This window comes from Perca flavescens, chromosome 23, assembly GCF_004354835.1.
Source record: "Perca flavescens isolate YP-PL-M2 chromosome 23, PFLA_1.0, whole genome shotgun sequence".
In the NCBI taxonomy this organism is placed as follows: domain Eukaryota; kingdom Metazoa; phylum Chordata; class Actinopteri; order Perciformes; family Percidae; genus Perca; species Perca flavescens.
In genome coordinates, this window is record NC_041353.1 from 4841560 (window position 1) to 4855781 (window position 14222).

Here is a 14222-nt window from a genome sequence, read left to right on the forward strand (position 1 = left end):
GATGGCAACGTCGGCCTGTCGGTTGGTGTGACCGCCACTGTGGTTCAGGGTGAATTATCTCATCAACGACTGGATGGATTTTCATGAAATTTGGTTCAGACGTTCACGTCTCCCTCAGGATGAATTGTAATCTGTTTGGCAATCCTCTGACACATCAGGTCAACATTTCAATTGGTCCAGTCCTTTGTTTTATGACCAAATACCTACAAAATGCATTAACATTCCCATCAGCCTCAGCTGTCTTTGTGATTAGTGTTGATTAAGATAGATAGATAGACAGACAGACGGATAGAGGGATGGGTGGATGGATAGATAGATAGATAGATAGATAGATAGATAGATAGATACTTTATTTATACATGATAGATAGATAGATACTTTATTTATACATGATTGACAGATAGATGGCTAAATGATAGATGGATAGATAGATGATAGATGATAGATGGATAGATAGATAGATGGATAGATAGATGGATGGATAGATGGATGGATAGATGGATACTTTATTTAACTCTGGAGATAAGATAAGATATACTTTATTGTCCCTGAAGGGAAATTTGTTTTGGACTCTGTCCATTCTGCAGCGTTACAAAGACTACACTCAATACAGAAAAGACAACACCAAATACAGAAAAAACAACCCAAAATACAGAAAGACAACACAAAAAACAAGTATCTCTCAACACATACTCTCATGCAACACAAACATGCTTCCATATACATATAGTAAGCACATTAACTACTCCTTTCATTGGCACTTCCTACTGAACAACCCCATTGGATGTATTCTCCGCAATAAGTATGGCACAGCCCCCGCACATTGCACAGCTAACATATTGCCCAACCCCAATGGCCAACATATTGCTGAAATTACACAATGTACTGGCATATTGCACAACCTCAATAGACTACGTATTGGACAAATGACAAAACGCACAACCAAATAGCCTACGTATTGCACAACTAACATATTGCACCATCCCCAATAGCCTAACGTATTGCACAATGACATAATGCCCAACCCAAAATAGCCTACGTATTGCACAACTAACATATTGCACATATTGGAGGAAACTGCTCCTCAGATCTATATAGGGCTGTTTGAGGGTTCACACTTGATTTTAGGTTTAAGCTTCGAGTTGCGTATGGGTTCATGTTGCACGGAGTTGGGATGGTTAAACTTAATGTCCGAAGCCAGAGAGAAATAAAAAGCTCCACGACAGTAAGGGTCCTCCCAAACGGTTGTGTGTTCTGGAGGGAGGAATGGTCCCCACTTCCTGTTCTGGGGCGGCACGTCGGTCAAACACTTCCCTCAGGACAGAGCTTTCTCACGCTGTAGAGTATAACCACACACACACACACACACACACACACACACACACACACACACACACACACACACAAACATCACATGGATGCAGGACACAAACACTTAAAGAAAATGGATTTATGGCCACAAAGGTCCATTTAATATCAGAAGTGCTGATGTATTCTTTGGGCTTTAAAATATACTATATTCATTGCAATCAGAGCCGCTTTCGCAGCCAGCAGTCGGGCAAAAAGGCGAATTCAAACTGTATCGCAGGCGTTGTATCTTCTGCCAATAAAATGGTTATTTTTTTATTATTGTTATCCCCGTCTTCCCTCCGTCATCCGGCTCCCTGGGTGTCACAGTGGGTCTTCCAGTGACGATGGATCACACAAGTGCTACTTCCTCCTCTGGTGACATAAAAGCCAAAGGTGTCTGATTTTTTCCCATTCTTTTTGTTCTGCTGTATGCGAGTGTGTGTCTGAGTGTGTAGGAACAGAGGAAGAGAGGGTGAGTGGGAGTATTTTTCAGACCCTGGGGGAGATACTGGGGGTATAGCACTTTGTGTGTGTGTGTGTGTGTGTGTGTGTGTTTTGCGTGTATGTAGGGGACAGAGGTCAAGTTCTTCCCTTAAGAGTTTCTTGGGAAACACTAGTGGGAATCTCCTTACACTATCCCCTAGCTGTGATGTAAACACACACACACACATCACCCTTGACAGACACACACACACACACACACACACTGCTGGGAGATCAGCAAGTGGAGTCCCAGGCTCCACATCCAAGATCCATAACCAATGTTAAATTGTGCATAAATAAAAACACAAAATAAAGATTGCGTGTCATAACCCTATATGGGGTCACAAGTTACAGTCCTTTTGAGTGTTTGTAGGATAATTATTGTGACTTTAAGAGACATCTTTCTCAGGTATAAATGTATCCTTTATGAGACATATATGTTTTATTTTAAGAAAACAAATGACTATACCATGTGTTTGTAGAAGAAAAGAGTGATGAAACACATATTTGCAACAAAGCAAACTCCATACAATGGATCAACTCCTATTTCAAGAGGATTTGTCAGAAGATGAGACAAAACCAAGAGTAGGGACGCCTGTCGTGGCTCAGAATAAAAGACCGTAATGACACAATTAGAAGGGGACACTAGAAATATATATTTTGACATGTGATTTTTGCAATTCCAGATTTTAAAGCTTATTTGCTCTTTTCATAAAAGGTTGTTGCTTCTCTGTCAAAGGGTTTCTCTTTGGTTTTGAGGAAACAGAGCTCTCGTACTGTCCTGTGCTGTACAACAATGTAGCACATTTCAAAATAAAATGCATATATATATATATATATATATATATATATATATATATATACACACACACACACACATATATACACACACACACACACACACACACACACACACACACACACACACACACATGTGGTACAGTATAAGCCCTTTGTTGAGATCCTCAATTATGTGCACCGGTTGTGGATGTCAACACGCTCATTTTACAATGGCTGCGAGCTTAAAAACAGCACGTTTTGACACTAGACTGCCGACTCATTTGTGTTATGCTTATTCGGCTTTGACCTACATTTGCCCATGATGTTGTCATGCATTATGAGACATTTTTTAGTGGAGAAAAGCCCCCATATGTGTCAGTGTGTGTTTCTGCCGTGCAGCTCGGACGTAACGCATCTGAGCGGACACGACAGTAAATGTAACCTGCCTAGGCATTTCCTGTCCCCCCGTGCCTTCAGTAGGCTAAAACCGCAATATTATAAGACGTCGCATCACGGGAATTAAGATCCGGGAAAGGGACGCTTTGACCCCGGTGCGAGCCCCACGAACCTGCGTCAGAGGCCGGGTAAGTGTTGGCGAAAGGCTTTCCTATTTCATCCTTCTGTTATTCACAACCAGATGTCACCATCCTCAGCCTGGTGTAAAACGACGTCTTTAGTTTAGAGAGATACTTGCGCGTTCTCTCAATGTGAAACATTTCGCACATACCAGACTACATTGACAAATCCTACAGTTTAAAGCCGCTCTGCCTCTCAACCGGAATCTGTGTATTGAAAATACAAGTAAACATCATACCTAAAGCGATAGTAGACAAATCTTAATTTCGGCATTCATATAATCCACTAACAAAAGAAATATTGCTTGATTCACGCTGGTCTTCCTTCGTGCTCACCATGGAGTAGGGTACTTATGGTGGAAGGGCGCTGAGGGAATCGCAAACGGGACAGTTCAAAAAGTTGAAATAAGAATTAAATAAATAAATGATCCTACATGCTTTTATGCATGCCGAATATAAGAGTGAGTCCCACTGAAACCAGAAACTCACATTAAACTACCTTTTACCGTAATTAAATGTGTCTATAGGCATACAACTTTAAATCGATTGAGTATTGAATGGAGGTTTGGTTATCGTAGGAGGGATGATTGAAACACATTGTAGATCACGCCGCACGACAAGCAAAAGACACCAGATTGGTTTATTATTGCTCCACTGATATTTCTGTAATATCAGCGTGCATGAATTGCATCTTGCTGTTCTGAATTCATCAGCTTACATTTTAATGTCAATTCAGTCGACAGCATGGGGTTATTGTCTCAGAGCGCTCTGACCGGCTTTCTCATATGAATCATCTCAGATTCAGTGAGGTTTTAAATTCAGCTTACGATCATTTCATGGCAAACTGCCTTGGATGCATCCAGTGAAAATCAGATCATACATTTGACACTAATTATTACATTTAGGTAGCCTATAACATATGGTGTTTAAAAGTATTTACTTGGAAATGTGTGGTTTGTATTAAAAATTATTTAAGCATTGTTTTCTTAAAGATTGCTACTATTACAGCCAGATGATTGAATTTTGTCCTTTTTAGACTATCATGTTAGACTGTCATTTAATGTGTTAATTTTAATGCTAAAAGAGATTTATGTCCATGGAAACCCAGCAACACTGATGACAAACAAATGTTCCGGTTTTAAATATCTGAACACCTGCTAACAGTTTTTTTTGGGTTGTAGATATTTAAATCAAGTTCATGGCTAGGCCTATACCTGCAAATGTAAGAAAACTATATGCCAATATGCCAGAAATGTAGCCAATGAGGTGATATAACTTCATAATAAACTGTCTGTGTAACTGACATGTCAGTGGGCTGTTGCAGATCCCATAATGAACCCTCTTCTCACCGCTAAACTGCTTCAAGTTTGGAAATCTGATAGGGGGGAACGTAGCATCAAGTTCACTAAAGTGAAGTACACTTATACTGGAATTTACAAGTTCAACCTTTCAAAATAAAGACAGTTTCATCACGAGGGAAAAAGGAAACTTAAGTGTTCTCTTTGGAGAAATTGATGCACGTCAAGCAGAAAACAAGCAACAAAAAAAAGAAGAAAAAAATCTAACAAAGAAAAATGTAAAGTGGAATAATTGAATTGGGGATACATAAGGTGAAGGTGATAGTAAACCACATAAAAAGATTGCGTAATAACCCTATTTTACAGTCTATGGGAAAAACACTGCCTAACATAAACAACACATATGGAAAGTTCATCTTAATAAATGAGAATATGTTGGAATATAGGCTATATAAAAAAAATAAGGACAATACAAGCTCATGCAATAATGCATTAGGATGTGCAAATTGTAGGCTACGTCACAACACAGGTCAAAAACAGCCAAGGCGATTACAAAATGGGTAAACTACCCTGACCCTCAGGGGCCCCAAAGCACTCAGGGCCCCTGTGGGGCAATTAGTTGATGGTTTCATTGATTACTTAAAAGGAAATGACTTTATACATCTGCATTTACACTAAGTATGGAATGGCATCTCTCTTTTAACTTGCTTGTGAGTTAAATTGGCCATGCCAGTGAAAGGATAATTTTCTAATGTTTTTGTATTTCTTAAAGACCTTGGAATATGTCATAGCAGTTACGCCAATAATACTTATAATGTATAATTCCTAATCTGTAAATCACACAAATCCGTTATCATTTTAACGTTAGATTTTGATTGCTTTATTTTGAAGGACACTACCGGAAGCCCTGCGTCGTATTCGGTGTAACTTGACACCGTTGGCGGAGACAGGCAGCAGTAACATGCATAGCAGCTGATGCTGTGCAGGGGCTAAAAATAATCAACTTTTTACTCTCCAACTCTCGCTGTATTGTGTTTCTTTTCCTCTTCTTTCTTTCTTCTGTTTGTTTTCTTTCTTTTTAAAAATCAAGACGCCTGGAATGAAACGGCGTCAGTAAGGAATTTTAGTTACTTTTCTTCGAGGTAAGACACTTTCGTATTTAAATTAAGCCATCTTAATTGACGTAACGTAACGTGTGAAAATGAGCTTTTTGATGTCTTTCGAAGCTGTATTTAATTTCAAGTGAATATGGTTTGATAAACGGGGCTGTAGTAACGTGTGTGTTTTTGGTAAAAGCTTGTGGTTTATTTAATTCTATGTCAGCTAAGATTTAAATGGTTTGCTTGATATTTTAGCACTGTAGGCTAGTTATTTAACTGCACTTTCATTATGGTCTTTGCTATGTCAGTGAGCCCAATTAATTACAGTTAAAGGGGCATTCATGTGGTTAAAAAAACCAAAACAAACTAAACATTTCAAAACAATTTGTTCAGAAATTTGAAGTAGACTAAGACTCAGGAAATGTGTAGTTTTCTCATTGTGGAGAACAGCACCTGTAGTTTGGTAGTTTTGGTTTTGAAAAGTATCAACACTTCAATAAAAACATCTCAAACCGCCTCCGATATAAATGTCTCTGCTATGTGTCTGTATGCCCAGTTTGTCCAAAATAGTTATAATTTCTCCACAACGAGGCACCACAATAGAAGCCCTGGTTCCAATACCCTGTCTAACATACTGTTTAGTAGGCTATGTCACAAAAAGATTTTGTATAGTAGGTCAGTGTAAAAATGTGCGACTTCATCCGGTCATATGTCGCAGTATGCAAGCCAGCATACTTTTCTGGCTATTATGACCCACAATCCTTTGCGTAGCATATATGAGCAAGAGGGTCAAAGTTCAATGCTATGAAGAAGTAGTAAGTAAGTAATATGCATACTACATGCAACGGTACATACTTTGTAAAGGCCGCTTCGGTAGGTTACATCCTAAAAGTCAAAAGAAAAATGTTTGCCATTTGGAACTCAGCAAAGATGCGCCTCTTGTTTTTAAACAAAGATGCCCCGCCAGATGCAGCTTTGGGTGGCCATCTTTGTTTATGGGTTTGTAATGGAGACCAGCCCTGCATCCATAGACACATATAAACTGGACCAACAGATCCCGTTGTTCTGGATGGAGACCAGTGAAGGATATTAGAAGCACTTTTCCGGTGATGGCTGAGCGTACTGCGCAGCCTCCAACTGAGAGAAACAACGTAAATGTTTAGAGCTGGGCAATATATCGAAATTATATCGATATTGTGATATGAGACTAGATATCGTCTTAGATTTTGCATATCGTAATATCGTAATATGGCATAAGTGTTGTCTTTTCCTGGTTTGAAAGTTGGAAAGTTGGAAGTCTTCTGGTAGCTGTGCCAAGAGAAATCTCAATCATTCCCAATCTTACAGAGATGGAGAGTGTAGGTATATGTAAGGAGATAACATGGGCACAGGCTAATTACTGCTAACTAAAATGCTAGTTAACATTAGTGATTAAACTTAACGGGCTAATGTGAGTCGAAACTGCCTGCAAGCTTCCCCTGTACTATACGGTAATTCCTCTACTATGTGACAGTAAGTCGCGTGGTTATGACACAATTGTTAGCCTATTTTTATAAAAGTGTCTGCTATGGAGCCATAACGTGAGATACAAGGTAATGGAGCCTTTTATACATTGTTGTGTTTTTAAAAAAATAAACAATGGACAAATCGAGTCTTTGAACGCTTCAGATGTAAAGTTATTCGCTGTCAAAGTGGCGCCAAAATGAATGGAAGTCAATGGAATGCTAACGGCAGGTGATGGCTTGCTAGCATCAAAATGGCGCCATAGGAGCTACACATTCCGGGGAGAGGCTTACGACATTGGCTGCATCTCATGTTGCTTGAATTACCTCCTCGAGTCTAAGGCTGCACGATATTAGGAAAAAATTATTATTGAATGGAACTGAGCCATCGTTAAGGTTATCAATTTCAGCAGTGCTTTCCCTACTATGACAAGTCAAAATGTCTGCTGTGAAAAAAAGGTCCATTGCTATACATATCAGAGGTTGCACACCTCTGGAGCTACTATGGGTTAAGTATCTTGCTCAGGGACACATTGGTTGATTTATCGCAGTGGGATTCGAACCCAGAACCCCCCAACCGAAGGCATATTACACTGCGCCATCACCGTACGCCGTATCGTCACATTGGTGTGAACTGGCAGGTTTTAGAACGCTGCAGACTGGTGCGTTGCAAGGAGCTGAAGGTTTCCACTCGTCTTGCCGCGATTCTTTGATCGGAACGGGGCTTTACATGGCGAAAGAGATGTCTGTTAATTAGTGAATACATATTTTTGATCTAAATTTTCTTCAAAACTTGCCATTTTCAGCTTGTAGCTTTCTAGCTCCAAGTTTGTTGTTGTTTCCCGTGACGAGTTTGAGAACGGCAAAACACAGCAAGCATAAAGTGAACGCAATTATCCTGGAAATGTACTTGTACTGATCCAGATTGAACTTGTAACATTATAGAGTCCTATTTTAAGAACGTTTAAACACATTGTATGAAAGATAACAGTAACTAACACAACTCTAAACAGTTAAAAAAGGAACGACTAGAGTCTCCTGAAACTTAAGTCATGGTTTAATGACAAATTTTAATTACACTTCCAACATGTTCCAACACTTACATTCATTTAACAGTAGTCTGGATCCACGACAATTCATTTACCTGATAATCCGGCAGCGTTCGTTTCGGGAAACAACAACAAACTTCGAGCTAGCAAGCTATTTGCTCCTGCTTGGTTCTTTCAGAGAATGATTCTAAAGACCTACAAAGAATATTTTTACAGCATTTACTATCTAACTGGGACGTTTTGGGACTGAATGGCAGGGATTTGCTATGGACAAAATACACAAGGCGATACGCTGGTAAGAGCAAATTACGTTTAACCATGTACCCAGCTAATATATGTAGCTCATGTTATTGTATACTGAATAGTTAAAGGTCCTATGATGTGCTGCTTTTTGGATGCTTTTATATAGACCTTAGTGGTCCCCTAATACTGTATCGGAAGTCTCTTTTATATAGACCTTAGTGGTCCCCTAATACTGTATCTGAAGTCTCTTTTATATAGACCTTAGTGGTCCCCTAATACTGTATCTGAAGTCTCTTTTATATAGACCTTAGTGGTCCCCTAAAACTGTATCTGAAGTCTCTTTTATATAGACCTTAGTGGTCCCCTAATACTGTATCTGAAGTCTCTTTTATATAGACCTTAGTGGTCCCCTAATACTGTATCTGAAGTTTCTTTTATATAGGCCTTAGTGGTCCCCTAATACTGTATCTGAAGTCTCTTTTATATAGGCCTTAGTGGTCCCCTAATACTGTATCTGAAGTCTCTTACCCAAAATTCAGACTTGGTGCAGAATTACAGCCACTAGAGCCATGCGCGGAGTTTGTGGGGGGGTGCACTGCCCCCCCTGGTAGCTGAAACGGATAATTGCATTGTTTCAAAAATGAGTGGAATAATTACTTCTGGCATAACCAGATATTTTATAAATAACACAAAACAACTAAATGGTGATAGGTAATACATCTGATTTCATATACTGCTTTAGTAAAACTAATATTTTTTTAGGGCTCTGGCTCTCACCTGAGACCATTGTTGACGCATATGCAGGACGCAAAAAATGATAATTACTGTTGCACTAGTCTGGACATCTTACCGTGCCCATGTTGCAATTAAGGTTACCTAAATGTCATGTACTGTATATAAATTTGCTGTCAGCGCGTTTTGTGTTGATTTGGACTTTTATACGTTTTATTCCACTTTGTTTAAACGGCGAAGTTCACCTCGTTCACCTGTTTGGAGCTGACTGGTGAATGTGACGCGCGTAGTATACGCCTTGCTGGATACACCGTGACTCTGTTTGTGGATCTACTGATCGCTGTGGATTACTTTTTTTTTTGTCATTGGATTACTGCAAAATACTGATCTTTTTTCTTAACGTTTTATGGTGTGATTGCGCTTGGTTTCTGTGTTTGGAGAGACATCTCAACACAGTTTAGGTCCAACACTAATTGTTCACTGTTACATTTTAGTTGAATTTAATTGTCGGGGAATTCCGCCACAGTCTGTCTATTGTGCTCCAACACAGCCGTGCCGCGATTTCATCAGGGCGAATTGTTAAATTGTTACAATGTAATTTCAAATCTGCTTTAAAAAATAAACATATGTTTATTTAGCATGTTTGATTTGTCCATATGTGCTCGTGCTGTGTTCCCAGGTCTCAGCTGCTACCATGAGTTTTTTTTTTTTTTTTTTTTGTTGCCCCCCCTGGCTCGAAAGTCAAACTCTGCCTATGACTAGAGCCAGTCCCACAATGAGCTTTCCTTTCTTCCATTTCTGTGTCTGTAGTTTTAAATGCTATTGAGGAGGAGAGATGGGGGGGGCAAGATGGAGGGTGGGGGTGTGGCCTTTACCAACTGCCATGCTTCACTTGTTTGCAAGCCATGATGTCTCTCTTTCTCTTGGGCGTGCCAAATTTTCTGGGCGGGCAAAGCAGAGAAAGGGGAGGTAACTTTTCCCCTTATGACGTCATAAGGAGAAGATTCCAGATTGGCCCATCTGAGCTTTCATTTTCTCAAAGGCAGAGCAGGAAACCCAGGGCTCGGTTTACACCTATCACCATTTCTAGCCACTGGGGGACCATAGGCAGGCTGGGGGAACTCATATTAATGTTTAAAAACCTCAAAGTGAAATTTTCATGTCATGGGATGGGAGCATTAACTTCATTTAAAAATGTGGTGTTTTCTTTCAACCCAGTTTTTTGCTCCTATCCAGGAGTGTTTGTTAGGAAGTGCCAGACCTTAATTTAATACATTGAATGCACCTTGCACAACCTTGCACAATAGGTTTATCTACATCCTATCATAGTGAAACAGTTGTACATTTTTGCTCCCCAACTTGCACATTAAGTTTATCTATATCTATTGAAACAGTTGTACATTTTATTTTCAAATTTTATATATTTTAAATATTGCTCGTGTAGCATTCAATTATTTAATGTATATTGTTTCCTATTATTTAATGTATACTCTGTATTTGTGCTGTGTGTCTGATATTTTGCTGCTGCAACACCGTTATTTCCCATTTTTTTGGGATCAATAAAAATCTGTCTATCTATCTAATAGTAATGCACCGTATGCCAGGGGGCATTTAGCTGGCCATTGCCCCTGAAATAGCTCTTATAACTGACACCTGCCTGCATTTGTGTTTCTGTGTGAGTAAGTGTGAGTGCACTTGAATGTGTGACATGCCAAGAAAATTTCTGACCAAGCCTCCAAAGGTCAAGCCAAAGCCCCTCTAGTGACCCAGATGGCTATTGGTTAAGTTGTGGAAGGATTCATGGAAACCCTTAAGATTATATAACGCATTAGGGCTGCACTATATGAAGAAAGTATGCGATAATGTTGTTGAATATCGCAATAATGATATTACTAGTGATAAATAAACGGATAATAAAATGTACTCAGTTGTGCAGATTTCTGCTGATTTCAGTATTCTGCTAAAATACAACAAATTGCTTGTTGAATTTAAAAAAATAAATAATTTCCAACATTCTTTTAGTGAAAAAATTGAACACTGAATTAAATATAAAAGGCACCACTAAAAAGCAATGACAGTTACATTTTAAAGTGCAGTTTTCTAGAGATTTATTGCACCAGTTGACGTCGCAATGACAATTAAGAAAAATATATATTGTGCAGCCCTATAACACACAAGGCAGTTTATATTCACTGATTTTGGCGTTCTTTATGTTTGTTTTTTGGTTTTGACAGATCAACTCAAGGCTTGTGTCGAGCAGCTGGGTGGTGGCATGGCCTTGTCGTTTTGCGGCAGCGACAACGGCACCAATTCCTACAGCGTGAACGCGGGCGTGCTGAACAATGGCTGCTTCGTGGACGCCCTCAACTTGGTTCCCCATGTCTTCCTGCTCTTCATCACCTTCCCCATCCTCTTTATTGGTAGGTGGTGGAAGTTGACACGCACACATATAAATATGCTACATTAAAACCACACGGAAAAAACTTTTTTATTTGAACCCAGGGATGCACCGAGTCCAGGATTCGGCTTCGGCCGAATATTGGGCTTTTTGACGGGGTTTCGGTTTCTGCCGAACCTTAGAATTTTTTTCCACCAAATCGAACCATACGCTTGCACTACGCTGGTCGACGTAATGACGCCGCTGTTGATTACTGGAAGGTGGGTACGTAGGTGGAGCGTTCAATGCAGTAGGCTGTGAGAAAGTGCAAATGGAACTCGTGAGCAGAAAAAGTTGTTGTTTGGCAGAAATTTCAGTTAAAAGAAGGCCAGCTACATGTTCAATTTGCAATGCCGGTTTGTCTTGTGGTGGCGAGGACCCTAAACAATACGCAACATGGCCACTGTTACAACATTTGCATATGAAACATCCGAAAGGATACAAGTTCTGCATGAAGGAATTCCAAGACAGCAGCCAAAATGCAGCAACGTCAGATACGGCAAAGGAAGGACAATTAAAAAACAGCTAAAAACTGGTGTTAACCAGACACTGCTGTGGACGTTGTTTACTTTGTTAATGAGTTTACTGTGTTAATGGACTGAGGATGGGACTAGGATTCGGTTTGGATTCGGCAGAATCTTAACCAGTGGATTCGGTATTTGGCCGAATCCCAAAAATCTGGATTCGGTGCATCCCTATTTGAACCATCAGGCTGTGCCAACATATTTTTCTGTGTGACATGAACGCAGCATTTGTACAAACACAAACCTAGTTCCACTGGTCATTTGTGAGGACATTGTATTGACCTGAAAGGTGTACCCAAACCTTAAACATGCCTACACCCAAGTAACCTTTCACTTATCATAAACCACGACAGTGAAAACTCACCGGGCGCGTAAGTCGCGTAGCGCAGCTATTTTTATTTCGGCGCACATGTTACCCAATCTGTCTGTTCATACCGGGTGTGTTCCAAAGGCCCATTCTGTTTACTAATCTGATATCATTTTAAAAGGCTAACCGAAAAAAAATATTGTAGAACCCTTTTAAAATTATGTAAGCACATAATGTAATCTGAAAACTGCTGCCCTGGTTAAAAAAAACAATGCAACTGATCTCAGCTGGTATTCTGTCTGTAATGGAGTAGAATGGAAATTTCTAAGTGACCCCAAACGTTTGACCGGTAGTGTATATTAATAATGAAACAATGAGATAATGGCTTGCAATATAATTTCCCATCCCTCTCAAATAGGGGTGTAATGAATCACCAAACTTACGGATCGGATCACGGTTTTGAGTCACGGATTGGATAAATTTTCAGATCAGCACAAAAAAATTTAATAAAAATAAGTTTTAACAATAATTACTGCTTTTAGTAAATTGCTGTTATAAGACAAAAACAAATGAGAAAAGTGTATTTTACAATGACTTTTAATGCACCATGAGGTTTACCAGTTTACCAGTAAACGCCTGTGTTGCCAACTTAGCGACCACGTCACTAGATTTAGCGACTTTTCAGACCCCATTAGCGACAAATCTGGCAACTTTCTTTAGAAAAGACACCATTATGGAAAGGTATTTCTCTCTTGTGGCTGCCGAAACAGTCTCCTTTCTCTTCTGTTCTGTGACTGAAGAGCAGCCCTTCCCCTCTCCGCTCTCTCCTCATGTGCAGCGGCACTGGGCAGGCAGTAAGACGGTGAGGGGGGACAGGGTGTGGGGGCCGGTGTAGGTAGGAGAGACAGCGGGACGTGACGGGACGTGACTGAGCTGGCCTGGCCCTCGGCAAGCCAGCCTTCTTTGAGAATTCTTTATCAATCTTTCTACCTCCCTTTTGTAGAATTTCTTGTTGTTACTTCAAATATAGACTACCTAAGTAATAACAATAATTTAATATAAATTAATTTAGTGAGTTTGTGATTATTTGGCTAAAGATTTCTACACAGCCACTAAGCTTTATGCTAATTAATGCGTAATGACGTCACACATATGCAAATGAGCGTATGAAGTCATCTAGCGACTTTTAGCGACTTTTGGAGCTGGTGCTAGCTACTGTCATTGGAAAAGAGTTGGCAACACTGGTAAACACAACATTTAGTCCCGTCTGTGTTGTTTCTCCGACAACAGTGACCATAGTATTTTAGCTCGTAGCTTTAGTGGCCGACGGTTGTAATTCCCGCTGTTGGAATCCGCTGTCTGGTGAAATAAAGTCACACTTTTACACCGTTTAGCTGTCAGCATTTTAACCGTGTTTAATCCAGTTACTACTGTAGGTAACGGTAGGCTAAGATCACCTGCTGTGTAACGTGTTATTAGTGTTTACTAGCGTGACAATGCAGCATTGCTTCTGTTAGGTGGCACCGTGATGAGGCAACGCAATCCTCGTTGTTATTCCGTCCGGTTGATACTGGGCACCGGTGCCATATTAGCACCGGATTTTAACATGCGCTGTTAACGTGAACAGAACATTGCGTTGCCTGTATCTTTTCAAGGCAAACGCGCCTGTGTGGAAAGCGGTCGCACAACGGCGGAAATTTTGTGTTGCGTACGAACATAGCTATACGTGCCTTTTTAAAGGCCACGAAAACGGTTGCCAGTTGACTCAATCTGGTTGCCAAGGGCAACCGGGAAACCATCACTATCGAGCCCTGTCTGACATGAGGACTTGTGCTGGGTTCC

At 40.1% G+C, this 14222-nt stretch overlaps 1 protein-coding gene across 2 annotated transcripts in view; it reads left to right on the forward strand.

Moving 5' to 3' along the window:
- Positions 1-3120: 3120 nt before the first annotated feature.
- Positions 3121-14222, forward strand: part of abcc9 (ATP-binding cassette, sub-family C (CFTR/MRP), member 9) — a 92194-nt gene continuing 81092 nt past the window's right edge. The window contains exons 1-2 of one of the 2 annotated variants that reach the window (XM_028570679.1): positions 3121-3197; positions 11347-11532. In XM_028570679.1, the coding sequence (XP_028426480.1) occupies positions 11385-11532 (148 nt within the window). In that variant the 5' untranslated portion in view covers positions 3121-3197; positions 11347-11384. Of the gene's footprint in view, positions 3198-5441; positions 5629-11346; positions 11533-14222 lie in introns of those variants that run through there. The other variant, XM_028570678.1, reaches the window with a different exon arrangement.